This window comes from Lepidothrix coronata, unplaced genomic scaffold, assembly GCF_001604755.1.
Source record: "Lepidothrix coronata isolate B3197 unplaced genomic scaffold, Lepidothrix_coronata-1.0 Scaffold86, whole genome shotgun sequence".
Taxonomy (NCBI): domain Eukaryota; kingdom Metazoa; phylum Chordata; class Aves; order Passeriformes; family Pipridae; genus Lepidothrix; species Lepidothrix coronata.
This window is the reverse complement of record NW_016690266.1, coordinates 1,115,254-1,141,809: the sequence shown is the minus strand read 5'-3', so window position 1 is coordinate 1,141,809 and position 26,556 is coordinate 1,115,254. Positions and strand designations below refer to the sequence as shown.

General features: G+C 42.2%; 2 protein-coding genes across 3 annotated transcripts in view; one reads left to right on the top strand and one right to left on the bottom strand.

Annotated features, from left to right (window-relative positions):
- Nucleotides 1–5,095, bottom strand: part of LOC108500203 (TGF-beta receptor type-2-like) — a 31,595-nt gene extending 26,500 nt beyond the window's left edge. The window contains exon 1 of the mRNA XM_017820881.1: nt 4,930–5,095. Within this exon, the coding sequence (XP_017676370.1) occupies nt 4,930–4,981 (52 nt within the window). The 5' untranslated portion in view covers nt 4,982–5,095. The remainder of the gene's footprint in view (nt 1–4,929) is intronic.
- Nucleotides 5,096–13,771: 8,676 nt separating this feature from the next.
- Nucleotides 13,772–26,556, top strand: part of SNX4 (sorting nexin 4) — a 33,909-nt gene continuing 21,124 nt past the window's right edge. The window contains exons 1-5 of one of the 2 annotated variants that reach the window (XM_017820875.1): nt 13,772–13,915; nt 14,919–15,034; nt 24,450–24,588; nt 24,665–24,814; nt 25,875–25,922. In XM_017820875.1, the coding sequence (XP_017676364.1) occupies nt 13,796–13,915; nt 14,919–15,034; nt 24,450–24,588; nt 24,665–24,814; nt 25,875–25,922 (573 nt within the window). In that variant the 5' untranslated portion in view covers nt 13,772–13,795. Of the gene's footprint in view, nt 13,922–14,918; nt 15,035–24,449; nt 24,589–24,664; nt 24,815–25,874; nt 25,923–26,556 lie in introns of both variants that reach the window. The other variant, XM_017820874.1, reaches the window with a different exon arrangement.

The window sequence follows — 26,556 nt, the reverse complement described above, 5'->3', positions numbered from 1 at the left end:
ACTTGGCACACAGCTCTAAACATGGGATGTGAAAGAGCAAAGTGTGTGGGAGCTGCTGATTTTGTCTCCTTGGTGGGACTGTTTTTTTTAATAAAAAGATCAGATGTTGCACTTCCTTGAAAACACGACAATCTATGGGAGAGTTCATTAGTTTATGGCAAGTTGTAACACTGTGGAGCCCGGCAGAAAGCAAATGTTATTGCAAAGAGTTATCACTGAGGGGAGAGGAAAACAATGTCCAGAGGAAATAAACTCGACAGAGCAAAACAGGGAACAATATAAAGCCATGGAGTACAGGCGGTAGAGTTGAATATTTTCTCAGAATAAAAGCCCCCAATCACCTGTTTTTAATGCCAGTGTTTGCTTTCTGCATATTCAGGGAATATGTGGGATACAACTGTCCAGAACTCCATCTCTAATGGGAGTAACAAGTATCATGATTGCAGCTGGCTGAATTTATTTACTACTGGTACACAAAAATGTCTTTGTGACCATTATTAAATAGTGATAACACCAGTAAAACACCAGTAAGCATAAGTTTTACTATTGGTTTGTGCTTTTATTTGTTTGGGAGTTTTTTGGGGGTTGTGGAATTATATTTCAAAAAGGACATTCCTCCACAAAGCCCCCCACCAAAACACAGATTTGAGCAGCTTTAATGATGACCAGCCTGTCTCAAGTCTGAGAAAAGCTGGAGGTGCTAGGGGAGAGGAAATGCCAGTTTTCATAAATCTGACATAGCTGTACGCTGCCAGTCTTCTTAACCTTCAGTTAATCTAAGTTACACCAGACTGAAACAGTAGTACTGGGTTTGGAGAAGTGTAAAGCTGAATTCAAAATAATACATTGCTTTCCTTGCTCAGTTTCTTGCCACTTGCAACACTGCAGAGGACTCCAGTTCTGCATTGTCAGGGTTTTTCTTGTGTTTTTCCCTTTCACTTCCTAACTGGAGAATTTATTCCAGCTTTGTTCTTATTTAGCCTCATGGTAGGACACACAAGTTTCTCCTTCAGGCAGTGGGATGCTCTGACTGCTCCTAACCCAGCTACTTACACCCAGCCAATGTGGGGCCCTTGCAGCCTGGTTTGTTTTGAGGGAATAATTTCTTCCTTGGTGTTTTGGCTGGCTTAAATCAACACTAAAGCAAAACATAGTGCTACTTGAGAAGGATTGTAACAACCAACCCTGCAGTCCTGTGTCCCGGGGTAGGCAGCACCCACCTCCACACGCTGCACAGACTGGGAGAAGAGGTTTGCTCAGCTGCCCGGGCTCAGCCTTGGACCTGCAAAGCCCCTTTCTGCAAAAGGATGTATTTGCCTGTGAAATGGAGGGTGACTCCTCCTTTGCCCTGTTTCTTTCCCCATCCCCTCACAGCTCACATTTGAGCCCGTGTTCCTGAATTGTGCATACATTAGTGTTGGGGTGCAATTCCAACAGCTCCTCTGCTCAAGGAGTGGGCTGGCATTTTGGTGGCACTATGACCCCTGGTTTTAGCTCTGCTGACCTCAGAAATAGGAAGCCAACTTCTTGAACAAGCTGCCTAAGGAGCCTGGGATAGGTCAGAGATTTCTTGGGCAGATCAAAAGCCAGAGATGTTTTTCTGACAGCCCTGGAGCTCCCTGTCCTGATTTATGAATTATATACACTCTATATATTTAGCTGAAGAGGCTCACTGGGGGAACAGTTTGTGTAGGCAGGAAAGAGCATATGGCTTCAGAGAGCCACCATCTAGCAGGAGATAACCCTCAAATGCACTCTGTGGAGCCATCAAAGTTCCATGAGGGACCATGACAAAGGGACCCCAGAAGACTAGGCAAAAACGTTAGGATATTTTAGTGGACCAGCATTTTAATAGGAGACTGAGTTATGGGGAAGCAGACCCAAATCCCAGAAACTGGGAGATCTAGACTTGGGGCAGCAGACCTGCAACTTCCCCTCATTTCAAAAATCTTTCTCTTGCAGCTCGCTCTGCCATGGAAGTCCTATGTGCCTTGGCAGACTTTGAGTTTCTTCTCCTCTTTTGGAGGTTGGATGCCCAAAGACACTCTGCTGGGGTTCTTCACGCCCTGAGAGCTGTCGTCGCACCAGTGACACTTAGCTCACACTCTTGAGGTTGCCTCCACAGGTCAGAGGGTTGTGGTGCTTTGTTATCCTCTCTGTGAGATGAGACTGTGTTCAGCCCCATGCCTGCTTGTCCAGATGTGAGTCCTGTTCCTAACAGATGGAGCACAAGGGAAACTTTCCCAATACTGATACAAAACAGGGCACAAAAACTCCTAATTCTCAACTTTAAGGCCAGCGTGTTTCCATGTGCACAATACAGTAATTCTGATATCAAGTCTGTAGCTTCTGTACAGGTTATAGTTCCAAGCAGATAGTCTTGTAGTCTTGAAGGCTTTGAGCAACAAAAATCTACTACGTCCCCAGCCTGAGTAATTACTTGCTGGAACAACTTTACTGTTTTGTGCTCTAACACAAATGCACCCCATTTTAGCTTCCAGTGTGTACATCTTGTTTTTCCACTGCTCCATAGAAGAGGAAGCCCTCTGCCAGAAAGCACCTCCCTGGGACCTGGCTGTAGAAGGCTCACTCACCTTCCAGCTCCCTCCTGGCCAAACTAAGCCTTCAGTCCCCCACATCGTAAGACAGTTTTCCAGTTCTGAATGATCCTTGTATTTTTTTTTGTCCCGGGCCAGGTATGTCCAGGACTGCCCTGGAAGGATTTCTGCTCACCTGTGTGAGGGTTTGTGCTAGCAGCAGTGCAACTGTCTGCACCTTCTGCTGAGAAAGTCATGCAAAAATGCTGCCCTCCAGCAGCCACTGCCACCAGGGAGGAGTTTAAGGGTGGATATTTTGAAGCCTTGCTGGGGCTGGCCGGGGAGAATTAGGGAAATACGGTGGTCTGTCAGACTACAGCCCTTTATTCCATCATGTATGGACAAAAGTGGTCAGAGGTGCTGTGTGATGGCCACTTCACCACGTTGGTGATCCAAGGCATAGAGACAGGCAGCATGGAGCACAGAACGGGGTCTCTGCTGCCCTGGTGTAAACTCTTAGGGAGAGCAGCAAAGTTCCTAAAGGTGCTCAGCTGGAGTCTGAGCCATGTTCTCTATGGCAAGTCTTAAATCTCTGTGCTAAGAGAAGCAACTTCGCTGCTGTCACCAGGCTAGCACTGTCACTCTTAAAAGAGAGGCTGGTACGGTTTGTTGCTTGAAGAACAGCTGAATGTGTATATTCTGTCTCTTTGGGGAACTTGCTGTTCCCTTCTTTTTTAATGTCAATGCAAAGTGGGCTCCCAGGGTATTTCTACTGTCTCAACATGACTGTAGAGTCAATCTTATCACTAAATGCAAGGGAAGTGGATGCAGTCTTAGAAAACATCTATCACTGATGAGCTGAATCACAGACAGCAAGCCTTGCCTTATTTTTTTTTTCCCATGCAGAGGCAAATTTTGTCATCATATCACTCACATAACCTTTCAGATGAACTTAGTAATCATGATATGTTTTGGTTTGGCTTCTTTCAGATTAAAACCTCGCCTTTCAGAAAAAGGAAACCATAAGTTAAATAACTCCAAAATTAGGTATTTCTGAAGGATAATTAGTGGTCTTCTTTTTTACCAAAAACAACCCAGGACTGTGCTTTAAACAATACCTTGTAGTAATTCCTGCTCCAACTGCAATTAAGTTAGCAGGATGTTATCGGTATAGTATCCTACATTTCAAACCATACTTTTGGGTATTATCTACGACAATGAATACTATATATCTCCATAACTTTTTGAAAAATCAACCAGAGTTTGTGTCCTAAATCTCCCCATCTGGTTCTCTCTGCTTCAACAGTTGCCCCCAGGGTTGTATTTGCCTACACACAAACTACTCACGGATCATTCTTTTATTCCCTGTTCTTGTAGATAGGGGGACCCACATAAAGTGAATAGAGATACCGATCCCTGCCCCCAGTTATTTCATTTGGATGCAAAAATACTGGTGTTGTAATCCTCCTACTTCATTGCTTGGAGAAAAAAAGCAATTCTAGTTGCCTTGAAATTTCTATAGCAAGGGGAACAGGTCTGTGTTGGTCAGAGTTCACTTTAAAAAGTGTCAGTGTCCATGCAAATATATAAATATACACTATATAGGGATATATGCATGTATACACATACATAGGCTCTGTATATACAGAAAGACACACACACATACTTAGGAGATGTGTATATAACACTCATTTATACACAAATCCATTCCCTGTTATGAAACAATCATCAAGATATAAACAAGAAAAGTTAAACCACGGATGGGCACATTTTCAAGTGCTGCTGGAGGGTTTTATCTACGGTACTGAAGAAGTGCTATCAAAACTGAAACAGGGCACTTATTACAAAGAAATCTTTACGTAAGGGCTGGAAAGGTTTGCCGAATAACCAGATGTTGTTGCAAAGACACTTCTCCTCCCCCTCTCCCCACTTCTTCCCTTCTTTAATAGTTCGATTAATTCTGCGCATAAACCAGGTCTGATAAAAGTTCTAAGCTGCAAACTTCACCACATCTGGACACTGTCGAAGCCAGATCGTTCAGCGGTGCACTTCAGTTGCTTTTAATCTCCCACAATAAAATAAAAACTTCCAACAAGTAATGCTGACCTATATATATTTTTGCACTGTAAACACTGACATCTGTGAGCTGCTCCAAGCGAGCACGCAGCACTTTCCACCAAGAGATCGCTCGCCCTTCGCCATAAGAGCAATACACAGCTGATGCAGTTGCAGCAGCGTATTCTACTAAACTCTCAGCTATTTCCAATCCTCTGGCTAATTGCTGTCAGGGGAGAAATCAAAGATTAGCTGTTTTGCTGGAGGAAGGAAAAATAAATGACTTCTCAGAGTATGTTGCTTAACATTGCCTAACCAGAAACATTTTTCTACTCACAAAAGGAGAGCAGCAGTAAGGGAAGCAGACTCGGACTCCTTCGGTAACCCATTTCTGGATCCCACTAGCAACAAGAAACCCGGTTTCACGGCTTTGACCAATTCATCTTCCCTCGGTGGAGCCAGTCTCCTGCGATTCTGCTGTCAAGCCCGGAGCCCCGAGTTTGCGAGGCTCCCAGCCAGGCTTGCCGGGAAGGCGGATCCAGCCGCTAAAGCCCAGCTGTGCGTGGGGTCCGCCCAGGAACTGCAGTTTATGAACAAACTAAGCCTGACTCTCCTCTCGAAATATATACAAATATGGGAGGGGGGAGCTGGGCAAAGGAGTCAGGCTCTGAGAAAAAGAGTTTGATTTTTGTTTTCTGATGACAATGTGGAGTTGCTCCTGGCTTCACACGGCCCAAGGATCTTTGAAGGGGACCTAAAGTTTGCTGTGTGCATCTAATCAAAAAGGCATGGGTACCCCTGCGTGATTCTTTCATCTGAATAAAGCACAAAAGGTACACTCCAATATGCTGAGCTGCAACTAACTCACTACTTTTCTCTTTTAGAAATTAGCTTTTAAATAAGCTTTAATGGGTTACATTTTTAATAAAAATAATTAGAAGTTTTAGGGCAGCTTTTTCAGAAAGACCACATCAATATGAGCTTAGCCTAAAGTAGGTGCTTTTGACCCATTAAAGCAGCAGGATTTAAATATACATGTTTTCCTGAAGCAGGGCCTAAAATAATAACATAGAGCATTTCTCCCCAAGATCCAAACTGCTATACAAAACTTGTAAGAAATATTATCCCACTTGCAAAAGGGAAACTGTGAAATGTAGCAGAGTTCTGTCTTGCCTTGGTTGTTAACACAATCAATCAGTGGCAAAAGGAGGAGTAAAATCCTCAAACTCTTGCCCTATGATCTACCCCAATCCTTCAGATCAATGTATTCGAGAGTGGCAGAGAAAGAAATGCTGTTATTAAGGCTTTATGCAGGCAAAAAAAAAAAAGGTTTTGTAGTTACTGATAAATACATTGACTAATTTTTAATACATACGCTGGATTCTAATTCAGTAAATCTCCAGCTTTTTATTTACCCATTTTACAATTCATCTTTTAGTTCATTAATCAGTTTCAGGTAGATATGTTGTGTATCTATATATGCTTGTGTGTATGCACGTTCATTACAGGTGAAACTTTTGTTCCACTGGACTTGGAGGCCCTTTCTTTGTATCCACCTTTCTGATAATCTGCACCCAGTTGTTTTGTAAACTATTTACATAAACTATTTTGTTATGGAGTTAAATAAGGTATCTGTTTTCCCTTCCGTGTTTAAAAAGGAAAAAGGGGAGACATTAGATGAGGTACAGACACAGCTGATAAACATAAAGTGTGTCTCCTACGCCTTAGTGACACAAGTATGGCAGAGAGTAGCTTAGCCTCTGCAGAGATGCTTGATCTGCTACTGATTGCTTCAGGGTGTCCAGGTGGAAGCCAGCTCAGCCTGTCCTCCACAGGGAAATGGCTATATATCCCTGGGATAACAGAGCAAGTTAGGTGGATACCCCAAAGGAAGATACCACCTGGAGTACACAGAGAACATATTGGAAGAACAAGCCTAGAAAGGTCTGCCTGACCAGGGGAGCTGCCTTGTGCCCACAGCCCCACAGGACATTGGCTCCAGCTCCAGGCAAGGTGTGACAATGCCCTCCCTCACTTATCTGTCTTTGCATCCAACTGGGCAGCTTGCTGTGTGCTATGTACTATTAGTCAAGAAGAGATGGGCTGGCCTGAGTTACCACAGATGAAGTACGGCCTTTGAGGACTAAGGACAAGCAGATGTTCAGCAAACTTTCAGAAACACGTTATTTTCCAATAAGCATGTTGGAACTGCTGTGTGCACAGTGGTTTCTTGGGGTGACCTGCCAACTCTCCTCTTTTGGATTCAGAGCATTTCAAAATGCCCGTGGATGCTCAGACTGCCAGTTGGATTTTCAGATGCGAGCCCTTCTGCGAGTTACAAGACAACTGGATAAGGCTTGTGTTAGTAATGTCACAGATTATTCATGATCCATGGGAGCCCTCTTTAAAATCAGGAAGAATCCCCCACTGCCTATAAAACTTGGAGAGAAATAATGTCCCCAGCAGGAGCCCAGAGGGGCTTTAAACAATGGTGGACATTGACAAAACATGCTGTATGATTTGGAAGTGCAAGGGAAGCATGGGGTATTATTTTTTTAGCAGCAGAACTTGGGAAGGCAGCAGGAAACCTGCACAATGTCACTGCAGCCAGGGACCCTGAGCTGTGGGAGCCGCAGTTTCCAAAATTCCAGGCAATCCCAAATAACTTTTGGGCCAAACTGAACCCTGTAAAATGCTTCATCCTTTCTGCAGAATAATCTTAGGGAGAGATTTGGGGCCAGACCTCCCTGAAATGAGAACAAAAGCAGTAGATGTCCTATACAATGACACCTTTACAGGACAGTGGAGTTTCTACAGGAAGCTGTGCAAGGGGAAAATTTTGCGAAGCAATGCACGTCCCACTCTTTCCAAACAGCTGTACTTATTTCTAAATGGTGTTAGACCTGCTCCTTGGTAAAACATGGTGCCATGATGACATGGGCAGGAGTTTGCTTTCTGCACAGGGGGAACCTGTCTGTTCAGCCCTTGTGTAAGACTGCACAGAGCTAGATATACCCTTCTGTAACCTGCATTTTCAGTCCACTGAGCTGAGACTACTGTAAGCAAACTTCACCTGCAAAATAGGAGGAAAGGGAGGCTAGGAGCTTGTTTCTTTCCTAGCACTGTGCTGTGAGTCACGCAGAGTTAAGTGGGGAGCCCTGTAGCACGTGCCCCACTGACCTGGCTTTTCTCTGACTAACAGCTCCATTCTGGAGACCCTGGTTATTTCTTAGATCTTATCCAAGGAAAAAAATTCAAACTAAAAATCCGCCAAAGTTACTCGGGGGAAAGTGAGTAAGAACTCTGGGGCTTAGCCTAAAGTGTCTAAACTCACATTATAGAGCTTTGCTTCCATGAAAGAACACAGTGACCTTTTGAGTAAGACACTGGGGAGGAAGAAGAGATAAATGGTTATTTTTATTGTTGGCTTGTTTTTTCCTTTTGGTGTAAATTCCCCTGCTCCTCTATTAGTGGTCTGGACAGCCTCATAACTCAAGGCACACTGAAGGCTGGATTTAAGCTGAGGAACGTAAGGTCTCTGCAGGGTGATTTTTAAGTTGCATTGTGGGAGAAGTTTTCCCAAAGTTCTCGTTTAGGAACCGAAGATATTTACTAGAGAAGTAAAATAAAACTTTGGACACCTGAAACAATATAACATATATTTAAACGAAGGTTGCAAGCAGCCTGGGTTTCCACCGTGGGAGGCAAGGCTCAGCAATCAAGCAAGAGATCTGAAGCTCCAACATGAGCACTAAATACCCCCGTGCAGGGTAACGTCACAACCAACATGTGCCGGACCCAGCTGAGTCAAACTTATTATTCTTCCCAGCGGTGAAGATCACCTCATGTGATAGGGAATGTGAAGGGAGAGAAGGGAACCATGTAACCATGCCCCAGACGGTGCTAATGCAAGGGCCAGTGCTCCCAAGCTTCCCTAGGCCTCCTCCATGCCCTCTAGACCCCAGAGATCATAGTAGGAGCACTGAGTTTAAAATGACTGGCTACAACAAAAAGTGTTGGGTTTACTTGTGCAATCAGGAGATGTTCCCTTGGCCCTCTTGATTTCCTGCACATTACATGACTGGACTAATATTTGTTGCTTCTACATTGTTCTTTACTTTAATCTGTTTATGTCAGTAGTTATGTTGGGCTTTAGATGAGCTCCATGAGTGGTTTTGTCGTGAGGAGAATCAATTTTATACTTTGAAGTATTAAAAGACAGGTCTAAGGAAAACAGCTACCTGATAGGATTGGGACTTAGCTTCTACCTGTGAGCAGCACAAATCCATACTCCTAATTTATGTGCATTTATTGTGCAATCATATTGAACTCCTCTCAAGTTGTCCTGGCAGTTAATTAAACCCTGGAAACGTCATCACTTCTGCATCGTATAAGCATGACCTTGGTTTCACTGTGCCATCAGCAACAGTTGCCTGAGAAAGATGTGCATCCTGCAGGGTGGATCCAATCCAGCCATCACGTCCATCCTGCATTCACCTAAGGAAAAATACCATGAAAAATACCTTTGGCATTTTCCATTCTCTTGCTACAGCCTGTCCCAGTGATGGTGTGGCAACCTTTGATGATCAGATAGCATGAGGAGCATGAGCAAAGCCAGCACTGCATCCTGAGGGACACGGCCATACCTCCTCTGGCCACAGGTGGCCTTGTCTGCGTTGCCTCAATCAATTCTCCTCAGCCCTGCCAGCTTCCCCATGCTCCTGCCTCTCAGTTAATGCTCGTTTTGGTAGCCATGAAGCATAATTGCACTTTCTGTGATGTCTGACTTTTATTGGAGTCTTTGCATAGTCCAGAAACACTGGCCTAACTTCTAACTTCTCACAGATGGCGTGCAACAGGTTCCTTGATGAATGCTGCATCAAGATTAAGTAAAGGTGTACCACCTCTAACATTTACAATGTTACTGAGTTGGTTTGTTGGGTTTTTTCTCTTCAATTCTGTCCCAAATCTTCTGGCTTTCTTCCTCTGAAGTTTTGAGTTTTTCTCACAGCTCACTTCAAGCTGCTTTTGAAGCCACTTTCATTAAGTTTTCATTCATACTATTGATGTGTTTGTACAGATTCTTTCAAAAATGTGGATTAGTTTTGGCCTTTGTGTTTGTATTTGTGGAATTCGATCTGCCATAGCTGAAATGGATGGAAACCACTGCTACCAATTTCAGATTGAGTGGAATTGAGTGATTTCCTGCACCCATCTCTCTTTTCCACTCTCTGCTTATCTTCCCTTGAGCTTTTCTTCTTCTGAAAAATTAACAATATTTTGATTTTCCTACTGTTTAGTGATCATTTCGCACAGATATTTAGGTGATAGAAATATGTCTATGAGGAGCCTGAACTCACCTACTTTTCCTCCTGCAGTATTCCATGCCGAAGAAGCTACTCATGCATTTTACTGACAGTTCCTTGACGTTCACTCCTCTTCTGTGTTTTCTTAAGGATCCTAAGCAAGCACTGTTTTCTGCTGCATCCATCATACCGAGGACATCACATGCAGACAGATGCCAGGGTCTTCAGTGATAATCAGCCTTTGAAGACCAACAGCACAAGTGGGCATCACTTCAGCTGCCAGAGACCTCCAGATAGCAAACACCTTTGGTTCTGGAGGAATTAGCCTGTAGGAGCAGTTTGACAGCCTGACTCATGACCTTTGTACTATTATTATTAGTAGTAAAACTATGAAAGGATCCAGGAGCCTGAACCATGGATCAGGAATGTGCTTTTGAAGAGAAACTCCTGGCCAAAGGAATGCTTTGGCTTACACTACAAGGCAGGCTTAAGGCAGGGCACACACTGATTTTTTTTCTGGTAACAGCCAAACTGGAAGGTGTGAAGGGTGGCCGGTCCCTGGAAGTGGGCTAGAGGCACCCTAAAAATCATCAGCTAAAATATGTGTGGTGTGGATGGTGGGTCCTCAGCTCCAGCTGTGTTGCTCCATGAATCTACTCTGTACTGTACCCCATTGCTTTCAGCCGCCGGCACAGCCAGACACTGCACAGGATACGCGACTCTCGTCAGCAGGAATATTGGCTGGTTTACTCTCTCTTCCTGAGGTTACTGAAAGGCCGTGGGTGTTGCAGGATAGATGCAAAGCAGAGCCGCTGCTTTAGGTGTTTTCATTTAAGTTCTCAGTAGCAAAGTGATGGTTGTTGGTGGTAGTTGTAGTATCTTTTAATTCTAACTACTTCTAAGAGGTTGAAGGGATGAGGAACTCTAAATGAAGATACTGATAAATAGTGTTGTGACAAAGCTGTTGTGAAATATTTCCCATTAATATGTTTGTTTGTTTGTTTGTTTGTTTGTTTGTTTAAGGTGTGTTATTTGGTAGAGCAACACAGACTGTCAAAAGATCCAAGGAAAGGAAACACACATAACCTTACAAAAAGCACTAGGAATCTAATTCATAAGGTAATATACCTTGCTTAGCTCTCTTCTGCCAAAAAGCAGTTTATCCAGAGTAACAGTAGGATTAAAAAGAACAGACTTAAGGATGGAAAAAGATGGAGCTCCCTGTTTTACAGAGGCTGTGATGGGAGTCAAGACAGCTTCAGAGACTGAAGGGACTTGTAGGTAGGAAGTTGAGTTTGCTTTCTTAAGGTTGAAGAACAAGGGTTATGCTGCCTAGTGAAGATGCTGAAGAGGAGGAGAGTGTCCTGGTTAGAGTGACCTGCAGGAAACTGGACTCACATCCTGACCGGAGCGGATCCAAAGAGGGCCTGGCTGCACTAATGGTTGTGCCTAGCTTAGGGGGAAAACACTAAAGCTTATTCTGACCAAAGTAGCACCGGTCCTGGAATTTCTCCTGAGAGCAGTACTGTGCTATTAGAAAATACTGTTAGCCCATTTTGCAGGCTGAGGTAGGAAAATGTGGCTGAGGAAAAGCACTTTGCTGGAGACTTTGGTGCTTATTGAAGACCTCTCCATTGCACACTAGTTTCTCAGGACATCTCACTCTCCTCCAAAGCTCCCCAGGCTATAATGTACATAAGGGCTACCCAGGCTGCTGCTCAACTTGGTTTGGGCACTTCTATCACTATCCTCCTTCTATATCCAGTGTTTTAACTCTTCTCCACAACTTTTATTACTACAAAGAAAATTCAAAGGTGAAAATAGTTTTTGAAATCATAGAATGTTAGACCCACAAAATATTACTGTACTTTATTGATAATGCTGTTTCCATAATAAAAATATTTAATACAAAGTATGATATCCTGCGTGAGCCTCACATAAATATTTCCATCATATCACTGATACGGATCAGAAAAAATTCAGTATGTGCATGCTGCAAATGCAAGTGTAATTGATACAAGGTATGTATCTTAATGTACATCTTGAGTAAACATAAGAAAACCATACCCTAATGGAAAACAGACTGTGCCTTACAGCATGCAATCATGCTTTTACATCTAAACTGGACTTTGGGTTTAGAAAACAAATCTTAAATCAGTCCTATTCAGAGGACAAATCACAGTTCACATACTTGTAAAAAACTTTTGTTTTAGGAAAGCCTTTTGTGGAAAAGCTTGGGAAACTCCATCCAGCTACAGTGGTGGAGGGGTGGGAAAGGACAGATTGAGGTATCCGTTCAAACAAGCTGAGGAAAAAGTTGAGTAAACATTGAAGACAACAGAATAGAAACCAGACGCCAAATATTAATTCATGGGGTCTTCAAAGGGGATTTTGAGATTTATTTTAACTGTCGTTGAAAGAAAAAGATTAAATTTTGGATGAAAACTGTATGCAAATTCAGCTCTGGTCAACACTGAAAAAACCCCGTTTCCTATGCAAAGCAGAAAAAAAGCAAAGCAAAGAAACACATAATATCAACTCTGTAATCCTCTGAGGTGGCCTTTAACCTGGGTTTGAAAAGGACAAGTAAAGAAAAAAAAGCTACATGAGAATAATAAAGAATGTAGTGCTGAATCAAAGGACATGAATTTGGTGCAAAAATGGGAACTCTCAAGGGAATGATGTGATATGTAAACCAGGGAACAAGGGCTCTGTTCCCGAGTGTCCAAAATGGTGTTTGGATTACGAGGAATATATAGGAACAATCTCTTCATCCAGTTTGCCAGCCCCACAAGGACTGTGTAGGTACCACGGGACCATGAGGCAATAAACCCAAAGGCTGCAATAATGAAGGTGTATTTATGTATAGCGTGCGATACATTAACTGATGTTCTGCAGGAGCTGCCGGGCGGACTTGCTGTATATCTCTCCAAAAAGACAGGCTAGGAATAACAGAAATGCACAGGAAGGTTTGTTCCTGCTTAATGAGAAGAGACAAGATGGCTGGGGCTTTTAATAAATGACAGAGGCTTCCCCAGAGCTGAACTCGGCAGATTTTAACCACTCAGGTCCTTCCTGGGGAAGCGTGGTGGGATGGGACATGCTTAGGTGTTGGCCAGCAGAGATGGTGAGCAGAATGCCCTTCTGGGTGTCATGCCAGCGCCGGGAGGGAGCTGATGGAAAAGGCTGGGCAGCCGATAGGGTAAGGAATACAGCACGACTGAGTCCTTCTCTACTAGCAAAGGATTGAGAGTGGGGAAATAACGGGCTGGTGGACTTTAAAAAATAACCCGAGCTGCCTAATGCTAACAAACATCCGGTGGGAAAGTTATTGGCTGCTGAAAGAGACTGTGTAAAGAAAAGTGACAACTCCTGCTATAGACGAAAGACAGAAAAATATCTGAAATATTTCCTAGTAATATGGCATATATTTTTTGTTTGTTTGTTTAAGGTGTGCTATTTGCTAGAACAACACAGGCTGTCAAAAAATCCAAGCAAGAAAGGCGTGAGAAACTCTGGGATGACCTGAGAACTAGAGAGAGGAACAACACCACAAACAAATCTTAGGAATAAACATTGGCAGCTGTAAGGCCGAGGGTGGGCGGTCAGGGGAAGCTCTGTCCCCGTCCCGGACGGGAGGCTCACGGCTGCGGAGCACGGTCACAGCGGGGGGTGTCGGTGCAGAGGGGCACTGTCGAGCCCCTTGCGGGCACCAGGGCGGGCCGGACGCCGGCAGCGCCCCGGGATCGAGCGTGTCGGTGGGCACGGCCGGCGGCGGGACCCGGGGCGGCCCCGCGGACACACCCCGGCCCGGCCCGGCTCTAGGGCCGGCCATGGGTTTGCCCGGAGCCGGGATCAGCGCCTGCGCGCAGCGCGGCGGCCGAGCCCCCGAGCCCCATGGAGAGCGCCGAGCCCGAGCCGAGCGGCAGCCGCCCCGAGGAGGAGGAGGAGGAGGACGAGGAAGAGGACGAAGAAGAGGACGGCGCCCTGCTGCCCCCGGAGCAGCCCGCGGCCGCGGTGAGGGTGAGGGGGGCGGCGGCGGAGGGGCGGTGTTCCCCGCCCCGGGACCGGGGCCTGCTCGGCCGGGGCGAGCACCGGCCTTTCCTGAGCGCGCTGCCCGGGCCGGGCGGGGGGGCGGAGGGGCGCGGGGAGGCCGGGCCGGGCCGGGCCGGGCGGTGCCCTGCGCTGCCCGCCGCCGCGGGAAGGGGCTACAGGTGGGACGAGCCCTTCGTCCACCTGCCCGGGGCCGAGCCCTGCCCGGTAGAGCTGTGCAGCCCGACCCTCTGAGCTGCGCGGCTTTGCTTCCAGTCTCTGGCCTCTGTCAGAGAGCTTTGTGCACCCTCTGTCCTCGTCCCTAGTGTCAGATTATTATTGATTATTATCAGTTACCCTTTTTGTTTCCTCCTCCCCCTTAATTTCACAAATGAATCCCCCCTTCCTGCTCAGTGCAGCTCTGCCTTTCCTGGGTGGGTGTGTGGTCCTGACTGGTTCCTGGTTGCAAATGTGGTTCCTGGTTGCAAATGTGTAAAAGATAACCGTTCTCCTCTGAGAGATTAAAAGAAAAACATTTCAGTGCGGATGTGTTGTGTTTCCTCTGAAAGAGGAGAGGTGGTTACACGTCCCAGGTGTCCTGAGGAGGAATTCACCGGTAGCTGGGAAGTGTTTGGATAGAAAGTACTGGGGTTTGTTTGTTTGTTTGTTTGCTTTTAAAAAGGTTACTTTGTTACCTGTAAAGAAAAATACTTTTCCTTTCTGTATTTTCCTGGCTCAGGGTGATTTTTGGTATCTGAAGTTGTCAGTTTGTTAACTTTGCTCTTTTCTCCTCAAAGCAGGTTTTCTGTTTTCACTTGCAAATGTGATAGAGAACATAGGTATAAAATGAAGTCCTGTCAAAGCCTTTATCCCACAGAGACCTGTCTTATTTGAACAAATGTGGTGTGGGAGAAGGGGAGGCAGGGTTAGTAGCCTTTGCCTTGTGTGGTTAATGTTGCATGAATCTTTATTTTCCTCTTCTAAAAAGATGGAAGACTGTTTGGCAAAGAAAATGGAAATCACTGTTTCAGAAGCTGAAAAGCGGACTGGGAGGAATGCCATGAACATACAAGAAACATACACTGCTTACCTCATTGAGACTAGGTGGGTGATGAGAGCTTGCTCTCAGAGTGCATGGATGTACCATTCTTAACAGATTTTCCCTCCTTCCGCCCCTAAAAATATTCAGGTACAGTTGATGAGAGGATTTAGCTGGTTTGTGCTTTGTCATGTGCTTATCAACCCACTGTGGAGGATCTTTTCCTGTGAAAACTTGGCAGCTGATCTCCAGTTTAGTACTAGTGCTGGTGTTGTGTAACTGTACTGTAATTCTTGATTTGGAGCTAGGTGGGAAAATGCATGCTTGAAAGTTGTTGCTTTAATATGGTGTCAACAACTGCTTGGTTATTTCTTAGACATAGTTTGGGCAAATTTATACACATGTTTATGAGGTTGTATACGAGAGAGGTTTAACATAATGGTTAAGCTTGCTGGAGATCACAAGAAAATAAAGAAGTCTAATGACCTATGTCATGTAGTGAAAATTTACTGTCCTGCTAATATTTGTAGTGTTTTGCTTCATCTGATCACCACATCCTCCCTGTAGATGGTCTAAGGGTCAGGGTTAATTAACTGTTTCCTTTCTTCATACTACCTTGAACTTTCACTGGAGGACTTACTGCTTTCAATCTTCTTGTATTAACAAGATTAATAATACTACTTTGATAAACATGCTCAGTACCACAAAGACAACTTAAAATGTCAAGTATTGAGTAGTGAAAAAAGGTTTAAAATATTTTCTAACTTATCCTTACTTCTCAAACAGTCACAGATGACTCCTATTATGCAGGATCATGTTACTCAGCTGAATCAAGAATTTCAGAATTAGACTTTATTGGGAGTTTTGCTTCTCTCTTCTTTATATTACCACTTTTAACCTTTGGGCCTTGCCTTGGCAATGATCTGCTATATAGATAAAACCTTTTGAAACAAAGCAGTTGCATTTTGCAAAGGCTCTGAAGAGTTCAAATTTAAAAGGCTTCTTAGCTTGTTTAACTAATGGACACGCCAGTCAAACTGACTGCAAACCTACTGGGATATGTTTTACTGTGTTTTTGCTAAACTTACCAAATGAAATCCAAAATAGACATATATTATATTTTTCAAATGTTATAGTTCTTTGGCAGTTGCTCAGATGCTTAAAAAATACTTTTAGAGTGTATTGATATTAAAGATACATCTTCTCATGTAAAATAAGTGTTATTTTCCTTGTAATAATCTTTCTGAAGGAAAAGAGAAGAAAACTGGAATCATTGGTGTCTAACTATGATGTGAAGTGTATTCTGGGGGTAGCTTTATGCAGCCCCAAAACATGCTGACTGCATCTCCTTTCCCAGTCATCCCTGTGTTACTTTACACTCTCTCCTGCTGGTTTTTCCTGGTTGTTCTTCTATAGTGGCAAAACTGTATTTTGCTGCTCAGATTGCATTTTTCCATTTAGATTTATTTTATTCTGTGGTCAGCAAATACCGAGACATGTTTGTCACAGAACTATTGAAAATGTGGGTTTGTCACATCTCTAATAAAATGGGTTCTCTTTTCCTTTTGCTGAGAAGGCAAAATTTCTTGCATAAATATAAATGGTGGCTGTTAAATGTGCTTCCTGCTGAGCCTGTAGCTGTAGGTGGGCTTACAGCAATTTGTCTGTGGGTAATAGGATATTCTGTAGCTGAAGAATAAAACTTTTATAGTAATATAAAAGGAAGACCACTTAATAATAGTTGCATTACGTTTATGTGAACTGGTGTTCCACCGTTACTGCTATCTAGGATTTAATTTCAGTTTTAATTGAGGAATTGTATCTGGGTGAATAAGAGACACAAGATGGATGCAATGATGACCCCTATGTATTTGGTACAGAACAGGAGCTAAGTGCTTAAACTTTTAACATGTAAGTTTTACCAGTGCTGAAAATGTTTTCAAAATGCAAGCTATGGTGTTGCTTACTTTTTCTTTTCAGAATGAAGACTTATTACTATGCTCACATTTTCATGTGACTTTTATGATTTTTTTTTGGAAGTTATATTATACCTTGATGTAGATGGGTTTCTTTGAAACAAAATGAACCCCATTCCCATAGACCACAGAGCCTCAGCAAATTCCAAGGGTTGTGCTTCTTGAAAGCATCCCCTACATTCTTGGTTTACACCTTTCTGCATTAGCTAATTAGATTTTTGTGGGGAACTATTTCTGTTCAATTAGTCATGATGTCAGTTTGTTTCACAGCTTCCGTTAAACCATACAGTTATTTAAAAATAACTTAGTTTTTATATTCTCCCTGTAAGAACAGGGGACACTTCCCCCTCTTTTTGGGAAATGGCATTAAAGCAAGTACAAATTCTTATAATTAAGATGTGTAGCTAAATATTCCTTCTTGAGATATAAGTGCTCAGCCTATGACTTGCTTTCTATAAGGGAAATTACAAATATCTAAATTCAGACTTGCTTGTTAGAATTTTAGGCAGCTGTGTCTTATATCAGAGTCTGCATGAAACGACAGGAACTGAGATAGTATAAACCCCTGACTCCTGCTCTTGTACCTGTTATTTTTCATGACAGAACTGAAAGTCAATCAGAATGCACAGCACATCTATAAGTGATCTGTTTTGATGCACTTTTAGTTATAGGACATTTGGGGAATGCTGTTCTCCTTTAAAGTAAACAATTTCTTGTGTAGTAGTAGGACACTTCCCATGTAGTTCACTTTGCTTCCATCCTGCTCACTTCTAGTCTGGCCTTCGTGATCAAATAATATGATGACTAGAGCATATTCTTTTGTTTGTTTTAAATGTGGCTTTAGGAAAAAGTGGCACAACCTTGTGCAGCCTGGTATCTGACTACTTAATAGCAGGATCCCTGGTTTCCAGCCCTACTAGTCTTCACTTCCTCTTGAAGTAAATTGCCAAGGTGGCTCAGTATGTTTCCCAGTCATACTGCCCCAATATGACTGGGAAGTTACTAATCTTATTTCTGTTTTCAGTATTTGGAAAGTTTTCCAGTAGTTAAATTGTGACAGGAGTGATAACAGCTTCTCTGTTAAGACCTTGGATTGCCCACCCAAAGTGTAAGAACTTCTAAAGAAAGTTTCTGTGAGAGAAGTGAACTTGGAAATCAGTAGCCAGCCAGGCTGCAGTTCAGTGGTAGTAGGGCTGCACCATGGGATTTCGGGAGTTTTTCCTTTGTTATGTTTTGTTTGAATACCATTCCCAAAGTCTCCCATTCCATGCTGGGCTAGGTGAAAAGCCCACTCTTGTGTTTCTTGGGGAGAGGCACAGGATGAAAGCCCACAGAAGTATGTTGTCTTCTGATAAAACAGCAAAAGGCAGATTTTGGTCACTGAGAGTCAGGAAGACTTGTCTGCTCCCTCCAAAGGAGGTATTAGGAAGAAAGAAAGTCTAAATTCAGCATGAGCTTTAACCAGAGGAGAGCTGGGAGGTGAAAGAAGACAGAGGCTTTGAAAACTTACTGTTGATTTTTACTTGATTGATACTATGAATAATTAATCTGCCTAATAAACGTATATTTTGATTAAATACAGCAAACTGGGTGAAGTGTAAAAAACCAAAGAATCAGCTGGCCGTGAAAAATCCCGTGGCAAGAGAAGTGCTTCTTTGTCATACAGCTTGCCAGGTAGAAGACCAATCATTAGATATCAGCTGTCTGAGAGGCCTGAATAGAGAGACTATTTCTAAGTAGCTAGTGAGAAAAGTTGCCCATCCCTCTAAAATAGTGTTCCTCTGCACAGAGAGTGAACCTTGCCCACTGCAGGGGAATGGAAGTGTCACTTCTCATACGCTGGAAGGTCAAAGGCTGGAAGCAAAATTAATGCTTCTACCATTGAAGAGGTGAGGGCTTTTACAAGGAAATAAACTCATGTATTTCCTTCTCGTCTGATTTAATATTTTGCAGCCGTTCATCTTTTTATTGCACTCAGAATTGTTTAATGGCTCATTTGAGGTAATTGGTTTTAAACAGGAAGTGAGAAGAGGTTAATTAGATGGACTAAAGTTTTCACATTGGCACTTTGAATTAAGGCAAATGAACGTGACAGGGAGTAATGTAATCTTCGAATTGGTTATGATAACATCAGTTATGAATGTAAAAACTGAAGGTTTCAATTTTGTCTTTTTAATTTTTTCAGGCAGGTTGGTTCATGGAATGAATAACTTGCATTGTTAAAACTGTACTTAAAGGGGAAACATATGGTTTTCCTGCCTGAAGACTGTACAAGTATTATATTGTGTTTTTAGAACCAAAACAAATTGAGAAGTTTGACTGAATGTCAACAAGTGATTATAATCTTAATTGAAACTGGTCTGCAATACTTGCATTTAATGGGGGAGTTCATAATGTGGTCTAAAAAATTAGATGGTAGTGAAGGTATTGAGTGTAATGAGTACCTTTGTGAATTTCTACTTCCTTTCTGAAATGGGGTTCCTGGGGAGAAATGTTCTTGTAATTGGTGATATTTTATGGCCTCATATGTAACCAGGTGGAGACATTTTTGGTGTGATTAAAAAAAAAAAATTCTCTAATCTTACTTGCCTGTCCCAAATCCATCCATGCAGTTTCAAACTCTTATTACCTCGTTTGAAAGGCCGTGCTGTGGGCGCAGGCTCCAAACTGAGGGCTGTGCAGTGATTTTGCACCACATCTTTGCAAAGAACTTTGCTGCTCCCCTCCTTTACCCAACTCTGTAGCATTGTGTGCTCTGGAAAGCGGAATCTGGCAGCTTTACTGTAAGCCTGGGTGTAAGCGGGAATCTGAAACTAGTGTTAATAATTTCAAAGTAATTTTAAATTTATTTAAATGAGTTAATTAAAGAAACATGGCTGCCTTGTTTGGTGCTACATAGGCGCCCTCCTGATGAAGATAAAGCAACAACTGCAATTGTAAAAGGCAGCGTTTGCACTTCTAAGACAGAATAAAGGCATGTTAGAATTAAGGATGTAAGTATGATCTGAGAAGAGAATTAGTGTCAGGCTGCTTAACACAGACTATGGTGAGGAGGTTGTATTGGATGCTGTCTAGTTAAGAAAGAACAAACTACACGGGCAGGTTTGACCTTCAAGATTCTCTGTTAGTAATTTAATCTTTTTCATCAGGGTATAGTGTGAAGCTTTTGTGTCCCTCATAAGGGTTGTAAAGCTTGATTAACTTAGACTGAGGGAAGCCTAGCCTGTTGTCCACACATCTCCTTTGTCAGAACAAATTGGCAGTAGGCTTTAGATCTAATAAACTTCCTTGATGTCTTCAGTGTGGGCAGGGAAGATGCAGTGAATGGCATGATCTGGTCTGGCAGTCTGCTTCCTTCCTCCTGGAGTTCTTGAGGCCCTGTATGGACATAAAACTTCAAGTAACAAGGTAGTGGTTTGTGCTGGCTTAGGACTGGGCTTCTCTATAAAGCTGTGGTCCTTCCCTGCTGAAGTGTTACACTCCCAAATGACCTTTTAAAAATGTCGATTAATATTTAGTTTTCTGCTTAATGCTTGCGTATGTGTGTGGGTTTGAGATGTTACTACTATGTTGGTTTTTTTTTAAAATAACTGATGTGTTCTTGTTAATTCTGACAAATACAAAGCTGATACAAAACTTGAAAACGTTTTTTGCACAGTTGAGTCTCCACATGGTCTTTGCTTCTCCTAATTTATAATTGACTCTGCCAAACAGTTATGGAGCACTGAGAGCGTAATTTACACTGGAACGTTTTCCTGTCAGAAGGCTGTGATCTCTTACAGTCACAGGTTACTGATGGTGTGTTGACCTGAACCCTTGCAAATGATAAATGGACTGCTGCACTGTGAAAATATGTGATGATCCTATCGGTGTATTTGCCTTCCTTCAATATTTATAGGATAGGAATGTGAAATGTAAGTGCATTTGCTTCTAACCTGTAATCTATACTATGGAAGTCAAGTATATGTAGTTCCCCAAACAGACTTGAATCTGTGAAGTCACTTTCTAAAGACAGTTTTCTCGATTTCATTTCTTTTTCTACTGTTAGTTTGCAGCAGAGCACTGTTCTTTAGTTCTTTTCTCATATTTGTGGTGTTAAAACTGTTGAAACTTAATAGATGATAATGTGATTCTTTTGACTGCAAAAATTGGGAATTCTAAGAAAAATACAGATCAACTTTTACATGATAAAGCTGCTTTGGCAAAAATTGGGTGTGTGGAGGAATGGCAAGCCAGAGCAGGATGAGTTAAGGCAGATCAACAAGCTGCCTAACTTTATCTAATGTATATTACTGTAATTGTATCTGATATGGGAGTGATATATTGAGGCCACTTACAAATGCATCCTAACAAAATTCGAGGTGGTTCTTTAATGATGTTGTGTGAAGCTGTGTTTCTGCAGCAGTGCACTTGAAAACAGAGTAGGAATGTCTGGGCTAGAAACTTCCTGGAGAGATAAACTCCTTTTCATTCTTCTCTGTGCTGACCTCATTGATGTTACAGGTTATTCACACAGTGATACTTTTAAGATCAGACTTTCACTGCATGGGGAATGGGTTTGATTAGAAGCAGAAGACAACAATTAAGCACACTCTCTGTTGAAATGAAACAGACAAATGAACTTTCCTGAGTATCTTATATTTGGGAAGTAGAAAACTTTATATTTGAAGTTGTCTATGGCAGTGTAAGCCCAAAGAATAAGGTATGTGGAGACGAAAAATAATTGCAGCTTGGAGTACTTTTCCTTAGGAGCTCATATTGACAAGAAGAATAAGAATGATATTGAAAACATAAAGTGAACTGTTCTTGCAGTCAACCTTTGTTGGTACGTTCTTAAGTCTCTGTAGCTCTGCTGTGTGTCTGAAGTGTGCAAGGCTGCCATAAATGTCACTAGTGTGTGCACACACCAAGCCTGCCTCTAGTTATGAGGCGATACACTCAGTCTTAAACTTTAGTTACGTTTTAGAAAAAAATGAATAATGCAACTCTTCTATTACAGAAAAATCAATACAGGAAAGAAGAGCTGATTAAACACAACTCCTGTGCCAATCCCAGGGTTGCATTTCTTGTGACCAGGAAATGGTTATGCATAGGAATGAGAGAGACGTGTAATAGCAGTGGACCAACTGCGTCCTGCAGTTTGATTTTTTTTCTTCCTCTAATTCTTGTCTAATGGAACATCCATTATATTGTGGTGAACTTCTTGTACCAGGTCTGAAATCTGAATCTCTGTCATCTTCCTGCATTTGGGTAAAGGAGGTTGCAGTCTTCTTCATTCTGTCCAGTGTATCTGCTGAGCTCTGGGTGAGTCTCTGGTGTCCTCCTGGTGTCACAGCAGCATCTGTGTCTGCAGCACAGATGGGTCCTTCTGGGATGTTGGCTGGATTCTCAGGGCAGGCCTGACCTGTGTTTTTCTTGTCTCCCTATTCATGTTTGCTTGTGCAGTTGTGTTCTTAGGCAGGGTCCACATAATCCTAGGATGTATTGATTGTGTCAGTCTTGCTTAAGGGTTGATGATAACCCATGTGAAAGTAGTGCTGTTGAAACCCATGGTGTAAGTCAGTGCAGCTGGTTGATAGCTGCTGAAGCTGGAGATTAAAAGGATCTGTAATACTGAAGTACTTCTGTGTGTCTTGAATGGCCAGATTGTTTACCAAACCCTGCTGGGAGTTTCTCCCCTAGGAATGTAAGGTGTATGCCTTCAGCTTTTGACTAAACAATTAATCTTTCGAGGCATAGTAGCTCAATTCCTTATCCATTCAATTTACCTTTTACTCAGCCATAGTTCAATCACCAGATACCTGCTTTGAGCTGAAGTGGTCTTGCAGTATTTAAACTGTGCAACATTAGTGTGGGGAGGAATGCTGCACAGCCTGTCAGTCCAGCACTAAGCTGAGCTTACCCTCTTCAGAACTCTGTATTTGCAGTTGCAACTTCATTGAATTGAAATACTCTAATAGGGAAGAACTCTGTGGGATGTTGGCAGTGCAGTTTTAGTGGCTGCCAGCAGTGTGCTCACCTTTTCTTCTTGAGTCACTCTCAAGCAGTTTTAATCTGCATCTGTTTGTGTTGAATGCTATGAATACATCCTTTTTTTTCTTCTTCCTTCTGAAGTTTTTTTCCCCCTACAAATTGAGTCACCTGGAATAAATGTCCTTTCCTCAAGGCAAGGGTAGATATACAAAGGTCATTCTACCTTACTCAGTAAAAAAAAAAAATCTTTTGCATAAATCTGTATTACATTATTTCCACCTCAAGATGTAAGGCTGCTTTAGAGTGGGATTGTTTGTTTTTCAGCAAGGTCATTAGAAATCTAACCTTGTAGGAGGTTAAGAATGGCTTAAAAAAAAAATCTATAATTTGTGTGCTACTTAGATGTTTTTAAAACTTCAGAATGTTCTTATGAATTCAAGAACTGCATAACCTGACTTCAGCTGGAAGAAATAACATAGCAGTCTATTCTGCTGAGTACCATATGAGTTCATAACTTACTGTGCCCCGTTCTGAGCTCTTCAGCACAAAGAGCATGTGGACTTACTGAAGCAAGTCCAGTGAAGGGCCATAAGGATGATGATGGGCTTGGAGTGTCTGGCATGCAGGGAGAGGCTCAGAGAGATGGGGTTGTTCAGACTCTGAAAGGGACAGCTGATGCTAACTGCTAAGAAGTGTTACTGACCCAATGCTTATTTTGTGGTATTGCAAAGTATTTCTGTTGCTTTAAATGTATTGTGTGAAAAATGATTTTTCTTGTCGAATTTTTATATTATTTTTCAGTCCTACAGTATTTCATGATTTCTCCTTTTATAGTAACATAAAATCCTTCAATATCTTGCTAGGTCATGTTGGTTTTAAGTTTTCAACAAATTTTTGAGATGCATCAGTTTTGTACCTGCTTACTCTAGCTAGTTTATGTCCTTGGTCCTTAAATATAAAAAGATACTACTTTGAACAAAAAATTGGAAGTTCTTTGAAATTTGCTGGGTTTTTCTAAAAATATCCTTTAAAATTACTTAATATTTTTGAAGTTCTGTTTGTAAATATTTTAGCTGTTGCATGCAAGACAATTTTTATTCTCTGAAGTGAAGATTTTCCCACTGAATAGCAAATTCCTTCTTATAATACTCTGTATCTTTCAGCTGCTTATGAAACTGTGGTGATTTGGAGCCTAATATTGTTCCAAGAGAAATATGTCTAATTCTGTAGTGATGTGAACTAAGTCACCTGTGTGACTCTTTACTTGACTGTGATCTACCTGTTCGTTTTTGGTGTGTAAATGCATTGACTTTTCCTGTGTTCCTAAAAAATTTGAGTGCTATCAGGCAGAAATTACAAATATTTTTTACGTTAAGTATGTAGACGTGAAATTAATTAAGATTCCTTTAGGTTATGAGCAAGTTATGCAGTAATCAGTAGTATTCTTGGGGCCTTTGCCCTATTTGTACTGCTGGTTTGAGGGAGTGGGTGATAGCTTACTAATGCTCAAATTTGCTGCTTTATCTTTCAGAGCTGTTGAGTCCCAGAGCGAGGGACAATGTGCACCAGTGGAGTCCCTGTGGCGACGTTACAGTGAATTTGAGTTGTTGAGGAATTATTTGTCCGTTACTTACCCACATATTGTTGTTCCACCTTTGCCAGAAAAAAGGGTAAGGAAGCTGAGGCTGCAGCTTGCTTTGTTTTGTTTGTTATTTATTTACTATTGACACTCTTCTGTTTAACCAGGCTGACTTTGTTTGGCATAAGCTATCAGCAGATAACATGGATCCAGATTTTGTGGAAAGAAGAAGAATTGGTTTGGAAAACTTCTTGTTACGTGTGGCTTCACATCCTGTTCTTTGCCAAGACAAAATCTTTTATTCATTTTTAACGCAGGTATAGTAGAGTTATTTCTAAATACGTTATTTGATTGTTATTTATTTAAGATAATGTTCTTTTGCTCTTCTTCCCTTCTGTTGACCCATGGCTTGTTCTATGTCAGGAGGAAGGATAGACAGTGTGAATAAACTTGAGGTGGAAAAGGCTTGTCCAGCTAAAAGTTTCTTAACAGCCCACTGCAGTTGTACAGTTGCGCTTCTAATGTACCTTATGACTTTTTTCCAGTCAAGTTTTAAGGCTGCTAAGAGAGAATTTCTACCACTTTGAAACAGCATATTGGGAGCTTAATGCATGTTGGTTGGGAAAGCTTCCACAGGGCTAAAGCTGAAATAGTAAGCATGCTGTGCTGCTGGCTGCAGAGACAGTACTGGCTTCCAGTTCACTCTCTGGATATCCATAGTTTCTGTAGCTTTGCGGTTTGGATCATGATCATTGTCACAAAAGTTGTGGTCCAGTTGTCAGCTTAAGCAATGCATTCTGCAGCTTTCAACTTCAGGAGGTGCTGGATGGCTCTTCTTTTTTCTGTGCTTTGATGAGAGATTCCCAAATGGTGGACTGAGCAGCTATGTTTGCCACAGCACAGTATAGTATGTAGGTGAACCAATGTATAGGAGCTGAAAACAGCAGAAAACCAACCACTACACCTGAGCCAGGTGACAGCATGTGCACATAAACTGTTGTCACCTGTATGTTCTCTGCACTTTGCCTCGAGCTGCAAAGGTCCTTGCAGCTGCTGATAATCTCAAAGGCAACCCTTCTTTCTAAAGAGCTGAGCTACTTCTTTAGACAGAGGTGTGTGGCTCCTGCCCCCACTTGATAAAATGAGGTAATTGAGTAGTGAAGAGAAGAGCATTTTGGGGGGAGATTAGTATGTAAGCACAACATAATGATTCGTTATTCTTAACCCAGAATCTTGGAAAGACATGGGAAGGGGAGCTGAGGCAGAAGGCAGGCTTACAGGAGAAGCTCTTTTGATATAGGCTCTCAGATAGGGACTTGCAAAAGCTACAGCACTCTTAAATTACTCTAACTGAACATTCTTTTCCTGTATTTTTAGGAAGGTGGGTGGAAAGAAATGGTGAATGAGACTGGATTTCAGTTAAAGGTAATTACTGTAATTGTCTCATGCCTGCTGTGACACAGACATATTCCAGCAAACATGTTCTAGGCTATTTATGAAAGGCTGTTTGCTGTGAGAATGAGTTAAAGGCATTGCTTTATGTATACTTGTAACTGCAAAAAACAGTGATGTTCTTTGCACGTGATAGTTAGGATTGCAGTTAAGTTCTCTAGCAGGCTTGTTATGTGCCTGTGTAATTCTGCTAGAAATGTAGAATTATGATCCTTATAAGCTTTAAAAGTAATGAACTTAAGCCCATAGCACTGCTTTTTTATGTTGTCACTTTAGTTTAGCATCAATTTAAAGGTGGGTGTCAGATTTAGCCTGGTAAGAGGTGCAAGATGTCAAAAAAAAGAAAAGGTAAGCAAAGAGGTCTGAATTGTAGGACTTCTTTGCAAGGAGAAGTTGCTGAAAGGGACTAAGACAGACGGATTTGGTGCCCCTTAACAGTTTAATAGAATTTGTCTTGGAGTAATACTATCCCCATTGACATCATTGAGTTCATGGCTGGGTAAACTGGTGGAAGACTTGCAGGAATAAATGATCAAAGGTCGTGTGTCTGTACAGGTCAAGAATCTGAGAAGCTGATAGATTGCTGGGCTGTGTCTGGAAGAGTTAC